At 36.2% G+C, this 14812-nt stretch overlaps 1 protein-coding gene across 4 annotated transcripts in view; it reads right to left on the bottom strand.

Annotated features, from left to right (window-relative positions):
* Window positions 1-1745: 1745 nt before the first annotated feature.
* Window positions 1746-14812, bottom strand: part of PARN (poly(A)-specific ribonuclease) — a 43086-nt gene continuing 30019 nt past the window's right edge. For 3 of the 4 annotated variants that reach the window (XM_038151055.1, XM_038151053.1, XM_038151056.1), the window contains 3 exons: window positions 10434-10623; window positions 4198-4391; window positions 1746-2644 (listed from right to left, as the gene is read on the bottom strand). In XM_038151055.1, the coding sequence (XP_038006983.1) occupies window positions 2592-2644; window positions 4198-4391; window positions 10434-10623 (437 nt within the window). In that variant the 3' untranslated portion in view covers window positions 1746-2591. The remainder of the gene's footprint in view (window positions 2645-4197; window positions 4392-10433; window positions 10624-14812) is intronic. The other variant, XM_038151054.1, reaches the window with a different exon arrangement.

Here is a 14812-nt window from a genome sequence, read left to right as displayed (position 1 = left end):
AGGGGAGCGGAGCACCCGGGGGCGAGAGGCGCCGGGACAACGCTGTCAGGCACACGGGGAGCGCGGGCTGGCCGGTGCAGGGCCAGGAGCTGGACTCGACCATCCTCGGGATACTCTGTGATTCACTGACCTCTGGAGTCAGGAACAGCACAAACCCCCAGCGACCAGAGCCATCACAACTAGCGATGACAGCTTTGCTCTCCCAAAACAAATTCTATGCACATACTTTAAACATACATTATGAAATAAATGTGGATCTAATTTAAGCTACATTCTTTCCCTCCTAGAATTAATGATTTCATTTAAGGCGCAGGGAAGCGGACCAAAGCCCACACAACAGCGGGGTCTGGTGCAGGATGAGTGGCGTCAGCCCCTGCTTAGGCCACCAGCAGCCCTGACCTCTGACACTCATCCGCCCAAATTTAGTGTCAGAAATATTACAGCCCCATCCAGCACAGTTTACCAGGTGTCAACTGGTAAAATCAAACACACATAAAGACTAGGGCATGCAAGAACCCTGTTCTCTTAAGCAGGATTAATTACTGATAGAGATCAGTAACATCCAGCTTCTCAAAATGACACCTGAGACGAGGTGCATAGAAATAGTGGGTATAGCTGTTCACCTTTGTAGTGTAGAGAAGTATGTATGTAGCCTACTCTGAAGAAACAAGTTTTAAGGGATTGGATTGTAATGGAATTAAGGCTTATGTTTTCCCTGCAGGTACGTAAGCATTGCTGTTCATGAGCAAAGACGATCCTAATGGCCTCAGGGTACAGACTCCAGGTGGATTCTCTGCGCCACTGTGCCCTCTGTGTCTCTTGAGCAGCTAATTCCTTGCCCCTTAACTGTACTTCTGACAATCCCCTTAAATGCTTCTGTACCCTTCTGTCATCATGACTCAAGCTCTGTCCCAAATCATGCTAAGCCAGTTCTTTAGGATAACAGTTAATAACTCACTCCAACATTTGGATAGAACACCATGGATTTACCTGAATCACCTCAATGAGAGATGAGGACTCCATTCGACTGTTACTAGGTGTTGCACATATTCTGAGAACTAAATTACAATTGGTTTGGATACTCAAGATGAAAGTGATTTAAGTATTTAGTTCCAAGGTCGTGAGCCTTGGAGAAGAAAAGTCTCTGGATTCTGGAGAGCAGAAGAGTTCAGTTACTAATTTTCCCTTGCATCACTAATAGCAAGTCTTTCCCACATTTTAGTGTGAGAATGTGATGATAGAGCTGCTATTAAACAATTTAATTATAGTACTTCTGGGAGTATTCTAAGGTTAGAAATGCAACATTTCACATTTAACATCTTGAAATTATTTTTTCCCTTTGCAATGCAAGTTCACAACCATTTAAAACCCCACGAATTTTGACATACCTTCAAGTAGGTTATTCTATGTTTAACAGACAGTAGAGTAGTTCCCACTCTAGTGTAAATATAATATAATGAGGCCTTCTTAATATTCCACTCTTCTACAGAAATGGTTCTGAATTTGCAGATTTGTAGAATTCTTTTGTTTTCACCCCTCCAAGGGAAACACATAGCAATTTAAATCTTCTGACAATAGGCCTGCTTTTCTTGGTTACATTTCACAAATATCTTGAAAATAGTCCATGGAACAAAAGGGTCTGCTACTCACAGGATGACAACAAGTTGTTATATTAGGAAGAAGGAAAACAAAAAAAAGATCTCACTCAAACCATTTCAGACACTAATAAATAAAAACAAACCAGCTCCTAAGAAAATGTCTTTAATTTTCATGTTATGGAAATACATATTTTGGTTTTATTTCCATGATACAAAAGTTTAAATATCAAACATTTTCTGAAATCTATCAATGCAGATCCTTTTTTAAACAAATAAAGGGCTGGTGCAGTTAGCAGGTTTATCACATTTACCAAAGAACATTTTTTACAGAATCAGGATTTAAAAGTGGGAACAACAGATGTGAAAACAAAGAAAAACTACCTCCCACCAGAAAATTAATGTTTGAGAAACTTTTAAGTTACAGTTTTTTGAAAGGGTAGGTATGTGTAAGGCTGGTATTTACATGAATACCACCTGCACTGGGGGTGGGGGTAGAGAACAGAAATTCAAAAAATGTTCCCAGATAAAGTAACAGGTAGAAAGCAGTAAGTAAAACTGGAGTTCTACCTGTTTCCAGAATGCTGAGAGCATACTGAAGCTGCCTGAAAAAACAGTTAAATATTAGGAGAGCTGTGGTAACTCCCCAAGCAAAGGAAACAGCCTAGCACAAAATCACGGAGTGCCAGTTCTTGTACAGTTCATAGCCAGCATGCCAAAGGAGGTGACCAAAGGACATTGAGTCTTGCTTCTTAAACCTAACATCAGTTACAACAGCAAGGATTTCACAGGATCAACGACAAGTCATATACTAGGTAATGTACACACAAGTAAAATTGACAGTGATTGTTCAAGAAACAGTTTAAAATAATTAAACTGATTTTCAGGACACATACTGCTTTGTTAACACCACTTTATTTAAATAAAGTATGGCTTCCAAGAGGTGTATTCTCTCAACTGCTTTCAATCAATTCCACTTTTTAAGGCAGTTGTTTCCTACCATGTTTCAGGGACCTCGAAAATTCCAGTGGAACTAGTTGTGAGGCTTCCTAGAAGACAGAATCATGGAATAAAAATTACATCAAGATTTTTTTTTGTTGTTGTTCTTTCAGAGGATATTAAGACATATTTTCCTATAGAGGCAGGCTCCAGATACGTTACTGGCAAGTCAATATTTACAAAGAGGAACCAAGAGACTGTTTCTGAATAGGTACTTTAAAAAAAGAGGAAAAAATAAAGGTTAATTTCAGGTTTCTTACATAAATGGTAAATAGCGTATTTTTAACCCTAGTAATTAGGTAATTTTGGTTTTGCAATTACTGGGATGATAAAGTTAAATACTATTTTCCCAAGTGTACTTGTCATTATTTTTATTTAGGCTGTTAAGACACTGAAGAATATTTCCATCCTAAATTAATTGGAGAATAAAGATGAATCATTAATACCGATAACACATATTCCCATAATGTCAAATAAGAGCCTGCACTTTATACTTGGAATTACAGACACTCTTGTCATTTTGCATATGCTTACAGGCCCCAGCTGCCCTGCTGAACAAGAAGAAGAAAACAATTTCCAAGCACAGCTTTTTAATCAGCTGAGAAAGACTTTACCAAGTCAGGAGGAAGGATGTCTGGTATACAATACTACTTTCTGGATAAAAGCTGCTAGTGCAGTTATGGAAACAAAGTTTTAATTATGAATATTTTAATATACTTCAATGCAGGCAGTGCTCCAGATGACTAATATAGTATGGTCATCTGGACCAAATTAAGATACGATTTAATTTTTATTATAGACCAATTTCTGCAAGAAATTGCTAACAAACATTGAAATAGAATCAACAAGAAATAGATCAATAAAATTAAAATATTTTCATGTTTAAATTCATGTGATCTAAGGATAGTTATTTACTTTTTTTTTGCACAAGCTGCAGTAACTCAAACCAGCAAAAATTACAAGGTGAAACATCATAATTGTAAATTGCCTGCATTTAGTCAGATATTCAGTTCAAAGTTTTTTGGCTAAAAAAATATATAGTATTCAGATCTGAAAACACCCACCTTCACACCAACCCTAGGTGAAGTGTCCTCAGCCAAATAAAGCCCAATAAAGGTTATGGTTACAAAGATCACACAGAACACTGAATGTATTAATGCATACATCAAAACAGTGTGCCTTCAATTTTGCTTACAATATGCAAAACACATTGAGTAACCTTAACTACAAAGACACATTAAAAAAAAAAAGAATACCTAAAAATATTCAAAAAGCTTTATTTTAAGGAAGAAAGTAAGCAAAAGTAATAAATCAACTACATTCTGACTCCTTTGGTTGGTGTCAGATTGGGTTTTGGTTGGTTGTGAATTTTTTTGGTTTGGGCTGAGTTCTTTGCTTTTTGATGTTGTTTTGGGTTTGTTTGTTGAGTTTCTTTACAATTTTTAAATGACGCAGTCTTCGGTTTCAAGAACTTGGAATGTAATGGACTAAGTTACTGCCAGAAGCAACGACTTTCAAGAAAAGAAATTCGGTTCTGTTCAGGCCTAGAACATTTCCAAACAGAAGAGAAAACCATGTGCATTAACGTGGTTCCAGCACTTACCTGCTGGAACTTGTTCTGTCTTGATCTTTTTCAACTTTTTGGCTCTCTTCTTACCATCTGGAAGGGACTCTGCACAGGAGTCTGTCTGATCATTTTCTGGATCTTGGCCTTCTCCCTCTTCCATATCATCAGAAACAGTTTCTTCCTCAATAGGACTCATGCTTCTCTTCCCCACTGTACTGGTACCTGTAAAACTGGAACACGGAAGAAAGAGGATTGTGAAAAAGTCAAGAGTAACTATCACACAGGTACACATTGTTGTACATCTATTAAATGCTTATGAAGGTAGAAGAATAAACTGTCATAAGTGGTGTACCATGAAATGACATTATCGGAAAGATTTGGCCTAACTATAAAATTCCTTAACTTTGCTATCTAATCCAATCTTCCCTAGATCAAGGTATTAATTTTCTGTACTACTGATGTGTCAGACTTAGCTGCTATTCTGATGAGATCACTCATCTGAAATGTAATTAAATCAGTTCTCTATCTCTGCGCAGTTTTAAATTTTATTCTCATAGTTACGCAAGCTCTTTGAAGCACTGTCAGTGGACACCAAATCATGCACAACTGAAGCCTCAAAACCACATCTTGAAATTGAAGGAGCCTACATGCTAACTTCACCTCTCTCCTGGAACTACAGGAAGTTTTAAAAGCATTTATATATAAAGGTAGAGGAAACATCAAGCTCCATATATAAAATTTAAATCTGGCTTTCAAGTGCAGAGTTGTATTATTAATGGGATCAGTAAAATAAAGAGCACAAAAAATTGCACACTCATTTCATTAGCAGCATTTGAATGAAGTCTGACACAGTATAAAGATGAACTCCGAGCTCCACTCCATTCAGCACACACTGAAATAACCTTGTGTAGGCTTTTGTTCCACTGAAATGCTATTGTTAAATTTCCTTAAAAGACAAATGACAATATTAAAATCAAATTAGCATGAGTATAGAACAGAATGAGGTAGCAAAGGGGCTAATTAAAAAACAGTTCCCATTATGAACTTCTAGATATGTACACACCAGCTACTTAAAAGTCTAATATAATGCTTTTAGAACAACAAATTTAAAAAAGGGTAGTTTTAGATTTATGAATTTTTTTTCATTAGAACTACACAACATGGCTGTATGCATCTAAGCCATGTTCTATTCTGTGAGTTAAATAAATATTAATACTAAGTTATAAAACAAAACTTTACAAGGTATTTTTTAATTTTTAATCAAAGCAGTGAATTACAGTGTTTCAATAAGGTTTCAGCTAAAGGAAGAAATGTTAAATTTTGCAGTATAGTTTTGGCTTTGAAATGGAATTTTTTCAGCTGAACATTTTGCAACTTAAAACAGAGTCTGTCTGGGATGTCCAAAGGCAATAAACAAAGATGAAACATATGATTACATCTCATGCTCTTACATCCACTTTAGGAGCACAAACACCATTTACTTTGATGAATAGCTGGTTTTTCCTCTAAACATTCACACACAGAAGGCCTTCTTGCATGATTTCTTACAAATCATCATTTGAGTCATACCACAACCACCACCAATAAAAATCTGGATAGAACTGTTAATCCTATGTACACACTTCGAGATTGCAAAACAGGCAAAAACTAGGGTTGGAAAGAAAAAAAGGCTAGGGAAGAAGGAGCATTTAGGAAATGAAAAAGTACTATTTTTTAAAAATACAGTTTAGAAAAGCTTGTAAGAATTCTACTTTGAGGAAAGCCATTCTGAAAAATACATTAGGAGGAAAAAACTCAGGAACCATAAATTATGATCCCAGGATTTCTTCAGCACTTGGCTCTCAGAAGGGAACTTGCACTCACTGTAGGAAGAAGATCCCTTCTAGAACAGTCTTAGGGCTCAATTTAATTTAATTTTTTCCAACATAAGACTCCTGTGAAGTTATTGCAAATAAAGAGAAACAAGTTCTTGACCTTCAGTGCATGTTTAGCTGGGTTACCAAAGAGCAACATAAAAATTAATTTTAGGCCTTATGGTCCTCCTGCAGAGGAAGACCTTTTTTGCCTTATGGCAAAAAAAAAAAAAAAAAGCCCATCACCAAAAAGTGGCAGCACAAAATACGAACCATCGTCTTCCTTTTTCCCAAATAATTTTATTTTCTATTCATTCATTGATTGCATGGCTTCTAGAGGGGAAAGGGTTAATTTTTTACATCTTGTTCTTCTTTAACCTTAAATAAGATTAAAGATTACAGCAACAATATATATGTACTTAGCAGTAAATGAGTATGGTTGCATATACAAGTTAGAGCAGTACTCAAAGTTCTGTTTTCTCATCATAACAGTTATTTTGGATGTGCCCACGTATCTGCCTCAACTTCCTCATTCAGCTGAGAAACAACTGAACAAAGTTAAAGATTCAAACACAATATCAGTCACTGCCCAATGCAGACAGACTTCTTTTATGATCCTTATGACCAGTTAAAGACACAGATTTACACCATCCTCTAACCATGTAATGCTTAGATTTCAAAACACACCTGTACAACAGCTATCCAGGCAATAACTCTTATTTATTTTCTAGAGAATATGTTTTGAGACGTACTAAATAGCAGCAATCCAACTAGTACTATGGCAATTAAATTGAAAGAATCAGCGAGTGGAGGGGAGCAAAAGGTAGGAAAACAATTATGAAAATGTAGCATTTAACATTTTCTGTTTTGGAAAAGCATGTCTGAGTTTTCAAAGAAACAATTCATCACAACAAGGTATTTGTAACTGGCCTGGATATACGAGGGTCTACAATTTCAAATACATTTCATTTACACAAAACTCTAAGTTCTCTTGACACTTGAAACAACACTGATCCATCATAAAAATCAGTCATTTCAGCGAAGAGCAGGTGAATTCAACTAAAAAAACACTACATGCAGGAACACTATAATAATTTACTTGCAATATTTGTTATCTATACCCTTAATACCTCAGCTTTTGCAATTCCTATTCTTTAGTGGGTAATAAACCACTATAAACAACCATTTCTGTAACAAACAAAAAGAATCATCATCAATAAACCAAGCAGAAACACTTGCACATTTCAAAAATTAGATAATCTTTGGCAAAATGAAGACATTCAAGGAAGTGGTGCTACAAACAGCACCCTGACTTGACAGAAGATGCTGCACTCCTAGTTTTAGCCAGAATAGTTTATCCCTTCTTTGTACTTCATACGTGTCTTTGGCATTGTCCTTACTCTACTTTACTCTTTTCAGATGATGATTAGGAGAATAAGTAAGTACAAAGGGAGCAGGGTACCAGAGAGCATGCCCTATTTGACTTTTTCTGCTATGGTTTAACACTATTTTGCTAAGGAAAAGCTCTTAAAGCCATGCATTTAACAGGCATGGCAGAGCTGGCAGGCAGTCATTTGCTAAGCACAACACAGCCAGTTCCATCTGTTTCCTATGTGTGTTCTGAATAGCAACAGATTTGGACAAGGGGATCGTATTTACTACCTGAAGTTCTGTCAAATACAGCAGTTTTTCATCTCCTTCTCCATCTTACATAATTAATTAGGCATATTTCCATTTAAATCAATTTTTATATTTAAGGGTAGTATTAAGTTATATGCAAGGGACACATATTAATTATAAACCATTTTACCTTGTGACTGCAATTAATACTATTAAACTTTATTTTCTGAAGAGAAGTTCCTCTACAATATAGAACTACATTTTATCAACAAGACAAGAATTAAAGAACCTTTGTCACATATTTATCAATCTGTCAATTTAAGACAGAAGTTCCTTACAAGAAATACTCAACAACTTCCTTACTGAATGAAAAAGTAACCAGGACACATTGTCATCATGGAGACAAACAGCTATCCTGCAGCTGTGCTCCTTGGCAGAAGCTGATGCAGCAAGCTCATTAAATAATAAATAAATAAAGGATGCAGTAACATGAAGCTATTATAAGGGATCAGCTGCTGGATACATCACAGTGCTGAGCGCTCAGCTACATAAGACTTCAACTAATCTGGACAAATATACACGTACACATACATATTTGTCCCAATTGTTTATATAAAATGTAATACCAATATTTATATTAAAATTATTGTATATAATGGATAAAACAGAAGTCTTTTATATACCTTTAGATAGAAATAGTTTTATATACCTTTTTCTGGAAAATAAAGTGTTCGTCTTGAGTGAAATGAAAGACCATGGTTTGCAGTTCCACATTCTATCTAAACAGATTACACTTCAGAGGAAGCATTTACAAAATATAAATTGACAAAAGAATTAAATATAACTAGTAACAAATAAAAATAAATGAAGAAAAACATGTCAAAAGACCTGCATGAGAGGGAATTCAGGAACAGAACTAAATCACTTTATTAATGGAATAATAAGAGAACAAAAAATTATGTAACATCAATTACAAGAGATCTGTCAACAAAATGAAGGCTGCTATCCAAGGCTATCAAGTTGTTGATCACGTGAAAACAAAAAGCTACTTCAATAGAAGTAGAATATTTACACACTAGGTGAAAAAAACATATTAAAAATTTTCAAGGAGAGAAATTGCTTAGACAAACATTGGGGACATCGGGGTATGTCAAACTTTTAGGAAAGAATTTACCAAAAATTTTGTTCAGCAATTTTCCAAATGAAAAATTTGTGGTGGATCTTAAACTTCTGTGCATGACAACAGCAAATCAGCTTTCTGCATTTCCTGTTCTTCATGAGCTGCCATCGTTACCATCTGCCTGCAACCTGTGAGGTACAAACTCCAGCGTTCACTGAGAGGAGACACTTCCTCTGGCAGAAACAAAACTAGAACTTAGTGTTTCTTTGCAGCAAACTCAAGGTGTAGTAAGTATTTCCAGACTATTTAATAGTCTACCACCTTAGTTACAGAGCTAAGCCTTAGCCTCATGCAGGCTGGTGCCAGGAGAATCCTTAAGGCTCCTCATCTCCTCACAGCACAGACTCCCCAGGATCCCTGAGTACAACAGTTCCATTAAACTAACTTCATTTGATACGGATTGTATCATCATTCCTCCATATGTTTTGTTGAATCAAACACGTCTATAACACATTTAGAATTCCCACCATGACAAAAGCCATGAACATCTGACAGTTTGCCAAAATACACACCTGCAAAATCATAAGGTCATGAGAAGAACAGAACAAGTTTCACGAATCTGTTACTCGACAGATTAACATTTACAGGAAGATATAATAAGAACTAGAACTTAAAGTAGCATTTCCAAGAAAGATAAAGCAGAAATACCTCAGCACTGGTTTTATGACTACCAAATTTGGTTTGTGTAACCATGGGGCAAGGAGGAGAAGGAAACACACCCCCCAAGAAACAAACCAAAACATCTGCTTAGAGAAATGTAACTTACACACTCCACTCAAACTTATTCTCATATAGAATTCATAGAACTGAGGGGACAGTGCAGGAGAAGGGAGGGGGAAGAATGGCAATAACTTGATAGGTTATTTATACAATTATATTAACACTAGAAATCTCTTCACATGCTCAGCTAAACAGACAACTGAGAAAGAAGCTGCCTGTTACCATCATATCCAAAACCTGTCATTAATATCAGCGGATAAATATGGAATAAGAAATACACACAGCAACATAGGGAACATACTGTACCAGAAACAAAAGCAGCATGTCCTGACTTAATTTTGTCCTTAAATAATGAACTAAAGCCTTTTTCAAGCTTTATACTAAAAGCTTAAAGCCATGCAAGTATCATCATTTGCCATCCTATTTCTGAAACATAAGGACAACTTCATCAGGACTGCTCTAGAAGAGAATTTATACCATTCTTTATGGCACTATTATCACCATGGAAAGTCAGCCCAAAACCAACATGGTCTTTAAAAGGATAGATCTTGACAACTAAGTGTCCACATGACACAAGCCATTCACAAGTGTCATATGACTAAAGAAAATAATTTTGAAATTTGGGTTATAAGAAACTATGCTGCTACATCAAGCTCAGAAGCTGTGATGTGACCTGCCCTCAAGATCTCAGCATTTAAGTCTGTCTGATCACATTTGTGATGAAATTCCCTCTGTTCTTTTACCTATTGTCTAGTCACAGCTGATGTACCACTGCTGATTTATATGCACAGAAATACACACAGAAAAAATGTCCTGTATTAGTTAAGAACTACCTGAAAACGGCTAGATTTTGGAAATAAATGCAGTCAGAAAACGAGCTGGCAGCACAGACATCTCACCTGTTAACACAGTAGTATCGACTCTGGGAAACGTAAGGTGTGCACTGTGTTTTTAACCTCTTCCTCTCCATCTCCTTCCAACTATCTTCTGTACATTTTCTCTTGGCCTGTTTTTCTTCATGTTTTTTCTCCACATATTCTGCATATGTCTGGATCCTATAACTTTCAGCATACCGGCTGGTGTTTACAGCTACGGAGGAGGAGAATGAAATTATATACAAAACACTTAAATGACAGCATGCCCTCTACTGAAATAGCTTATTTTGAAAAGCAGAAGGCTGCAATCTATCCGTTCTGTTCACAAAACAATTTCTAGTTCCATTGTTAGCAATTAAAAAACCAAACCAAAACAAACCCAAAATGCCATAGTCTCTAGAAGTCACAATGTCTGAACTAGATGCTCAAAGCTCTTCTCAAAGTCAGACTTTGTGCAAAAAGAGTTAAATCTACTTAAGACATTTCTTTTAAATTAGAAACGATCAATTCTTCAGTCGTAACCCTCTTCCAGATTGCTTGTTGGCAAGAAAAGATTTCCTGGATTTTTTCCCTTTTAGTCTCATTACTTAACCCAGCAGGTTTATTTTGCAAGTCTGCCAGGAAAAGACGACATTTGCAAAGCCTCTGCCAAAACTCTGTTTGATTGCTGTGAAACATAAGCTTATTTGAGCTGCATTTTTGGTTGCACAAGATATCCATGGAAGAAGCACTTAACTAACAGCCAGCTGTTCCATCCTTGTATCTTTCTAATGTCTGATCTCCCTTTAACCAAAAAATGCTTCAAGTTCAAGGTAGAAAGATTTCTGTCAATGCAAAATTAGAAGCACTTTAAAACCAAAGAAAAAAACTTTCACTGCCTCCACTCAGTAACAATTTAACAACATTCCTTCAAGTCCCAGCATCTTCACAGCTCTCAGCCTTTAGTCTGCGAGCCAAGCTCTGGCCTGACGCCATCCCTGTAACAGATGAATCAGCAAATTAAACTGACTGTCAACTGGTGTCTTCTGCTGCTTTCAGTCTAGCTCTCTGAAAGAAAGTATTGTAAACCAACCAGTAAACCAGTCTAAATGTAAACAAAACAAAACAACCCCCCCTCCAACCTCAGATTGTTTTTCTGCACATTTTCAAATACTGCAATTGTAGTGGAGACAAAAATCCTGATTTTATTATGTACTTCCAATTTTTTAGAGCCATTTCAGATGCATATCCCACTTCAGGATTCTAGCTGAGCTGTTATAAATACATGTATTCTGTGCTACCTCTGGTGCAAGCACTAGAGATGGCAGGCTCCAACACCAAATTTCAGAAAAGGTGAGAAGATGGGCGGATGTGTTTTTTTCTCCTCTTTCAGGACGGATCATCCATTCTGTATATTTGCTGTGTAACAGTGAAATGAGATATCTGAAATACCTGCCATGGAATATAGATGCTGCAGTTGCAACATACATAAGAGGCAAGAGTGTTGACTACTTCATTTTAATCCCAAGTACAGACAGCAGTAGTTATGATTAACAGCCCCGTGAGATAGCTGCACTAACCAACAAGTGTCAGACATACCTCCTCTCATCCCACTTGTATTAGTTTTGAACTGTGAAGTTACAGGATCTGTTTGTAAGAATTAGGACAATATTTATTGCCCATGAAGTTTTGGGGCAGGCATCATGAATGAATTAATAAGGCTCACTGGAGTTTACTGCATGCCAGCCAACATTCCTTGGGGTAAAATTTGTTTAGTTAAACTCAAGCATGTTTTTACTTGCTAAAATCAAGCACAAAGTTACCATGGATCATCTGATACATACTCATTTGTTAAAACACAATAACATTATTTGTTTTGCTACAAGATATGAGTCAAAGTTATGGGTCTGCCATTTAATTCCCTGATAAACTCAGCCCTTTCTTAAGGAAGAAAAACAAATCATTTGAGGCCTAAATATAATTCTAAAATAAATCTGTGCAAGAGTCAGTATTTTTGTACAAAGTCAACACTACTTTCTTGAAATAAGGCATGTATTTTACAGCAATCCATTCATATGGCACAATCACACACAAATATATGTATATACATATATAGCATACATATTTAATATAAAATGTTACAGGCTGAATATTTTGCTTCATAATTGAAAGACTGAAATGGCTATTTGGAGAAGTCTAAGGAGCCACACAGATAAAACAATCTTCTTGAATTGAAGAGCAGCTCCTTGTAGGAGTTTAGTACATTTCCTCTGATGCTTTTTTGATGGATGCTGTCCATATTGCCAAACAAAGCAAATATGGTTCTTCTTCCCAGCAGAAGAAATGCACTGCTAGAATGCTCTGTGAATTCTTAAAAAAAAACAAAAAAAAAACAAAAAAACAAAACAAAAAAAAAAAAAACAAAAAAAAAACTAAAGAGAACTCAGGGAGGCTATTTATTTATTTCTTTAAATTTTAAGAGATGAGACAAATCTTTCTGTGAGAAACCTGACCTAGTAACCAACACCATGTGGCTGCATTTCACATTAACGGCAGCCCTAAAGTTTCTGTCTCATAGCAGAATAACAGTAATTGCAAATTATTTTAGGAAAAGCATTTCTAGAGGATAGCACCTTCCATCATTACTAGGAAAGATGCTGACTGTCATTGAGTGGTCCAAGAGGAATGTGTACAAAGATACCTTTTTGTCAAGTCCTTGCTTTTATGCAGAACAACATCCTGACAGATGGCCACTGACAATATTAAGCCTCTTAATAAAAAGACAAATATGTTGATGAACTGTGTAGGCAAAAGAAAAGCCACAATATATAAATACAATAAACACACAGAGCTATACAGATTAAGGCTGCAATACTAAACACTTAAGCTTATGAAATACTTCAGTAAAATTTCACCTGTGAAGCCTTTAAGTGACCTCTGTATCGATGCTGCATTAACCTCATCTGATCATGTTCTCCTTGAAACATGGGACCCCTGCCTCAGCCAGAGCCATGTGAGTAGCTGTGAGTAGCTACTAGCCATTAGTGAGTAGCTAAGGCAGTATTTTGTTTTACTCTCAATACTCACCAAATGGTTCCACAGCCTTATTTATTGACTACTCGGGCTATTCATGCCACATGTAACAATCCAGAAGTTTGCCATGATGACAAAAGTGCACATGCACAGTCCAGTATTTCAAAGTAAAACTCAGGAGTGGAAGCAGCAGTGCTGTGCGCCTCTTTTATCAACAGAAAGCAGAAGACTCAACATCCCAAATCAGAGGGCATCTTTTAAATTAACCTAAAGGGAATTAAATTGTCCCCTATACAACATTCAAGGCTGAGTTCTTCCACAGCAAATGTACAAATATACTCTCAGAGAAGCCATAAATCCCAAAGAAAGATGTACATGATCACCATGGACATTATCAAGGATAACCATGGACATTATCAAGGCATAAGCAGAATTCAACTATATTTTGTTAAATATTAGTGAAATTATCAATGTAACATTAATGGCCCCTTTTGCTAACCTATACACAGTTTTCAGTCTTTCAAGCCTACCTGGACAATATCTGCTGCAAGGCATTAAAATGTTAACACACGTGACTAATTAGCTGGGCCAGAGTATCTTAAGTGTATTTGATAAGAGCAACTATCTGCAGGCTGTACCCAAACTGCTAACACCAGTATGTTCATGGTGCTGCCCATCCCTTTGTTTTCCTCTCCTGTATCAGCTTAAGATAGAAGGTGCCTATACAGATTCTAAATACCAGCTCAAAGTCAGAAACCTCTTTAAGAGATAAACGTAGAAGTACACCTGTAGCAACATCTTGCCTTCCATTCATATTGTTCCACAGTCCTCCAAGGCTTTTTACAAAGTCCAGAAGATGCAGACATTCATAGGAACAGGTTAAAAAACAGGCCACACTATAGTTTTTCCTAGGTTCTTCACTTAAGTTTATCTCACTAAATCACGAGTACAAACAGTGACTTTTATTACCAAAACAATTCATTAAAGAATCTAAGATGAGGGAATAGAATAACAGAATTGATTTTAAAATGCATTTATTACAGGGAAAAAAACCCCAGATCCCAAACCAACGAAATACCAAGAATTTTAAGCAATTTTACAGTAAAAATCACAAAATTTTTGGTAATTGAAGTTGCTTTAATTTATCAGCTTGGTTGACTCACTGCTTTCAGTATATGAATTTCTACTAACCTGACATCATGAAAATATATTAAAGACTATAATCACCTGAGCTTTCAAACAAATAACATTTCCCAGCACGTAGGCCACAGAACAAGCCTCCCTGCTTGTCAAAGCACAAAAAAAGACACAGAGCAGTGCCAGAAAGATTCAGTTTCAATAATTCAGTTCTTTCCAAAATATATACTTGCTATAACAAAAACTGAACAATA

Source organism: Motacilla alba, chromosome 14 (assembly GCF_015832195.1).
Source record: "Motacilla alba alba isolate MOTALB_02 chromosome 14, Motacilla_alba_V1.0_pri, whole genome shotgun sequence".
Taxonomy (NCBI): domain Eukaryota; kingdom Metazoa; phylum Chordata; class Aves; order Passeriformes; family Motacillidae; genus Motacilla; species Motacilla alba.
The sequence above is the reverse complement of the archived record's forward strand: the minus strand, read 5'-3'. Positions and strand labels throughout refer to the sequence as shown.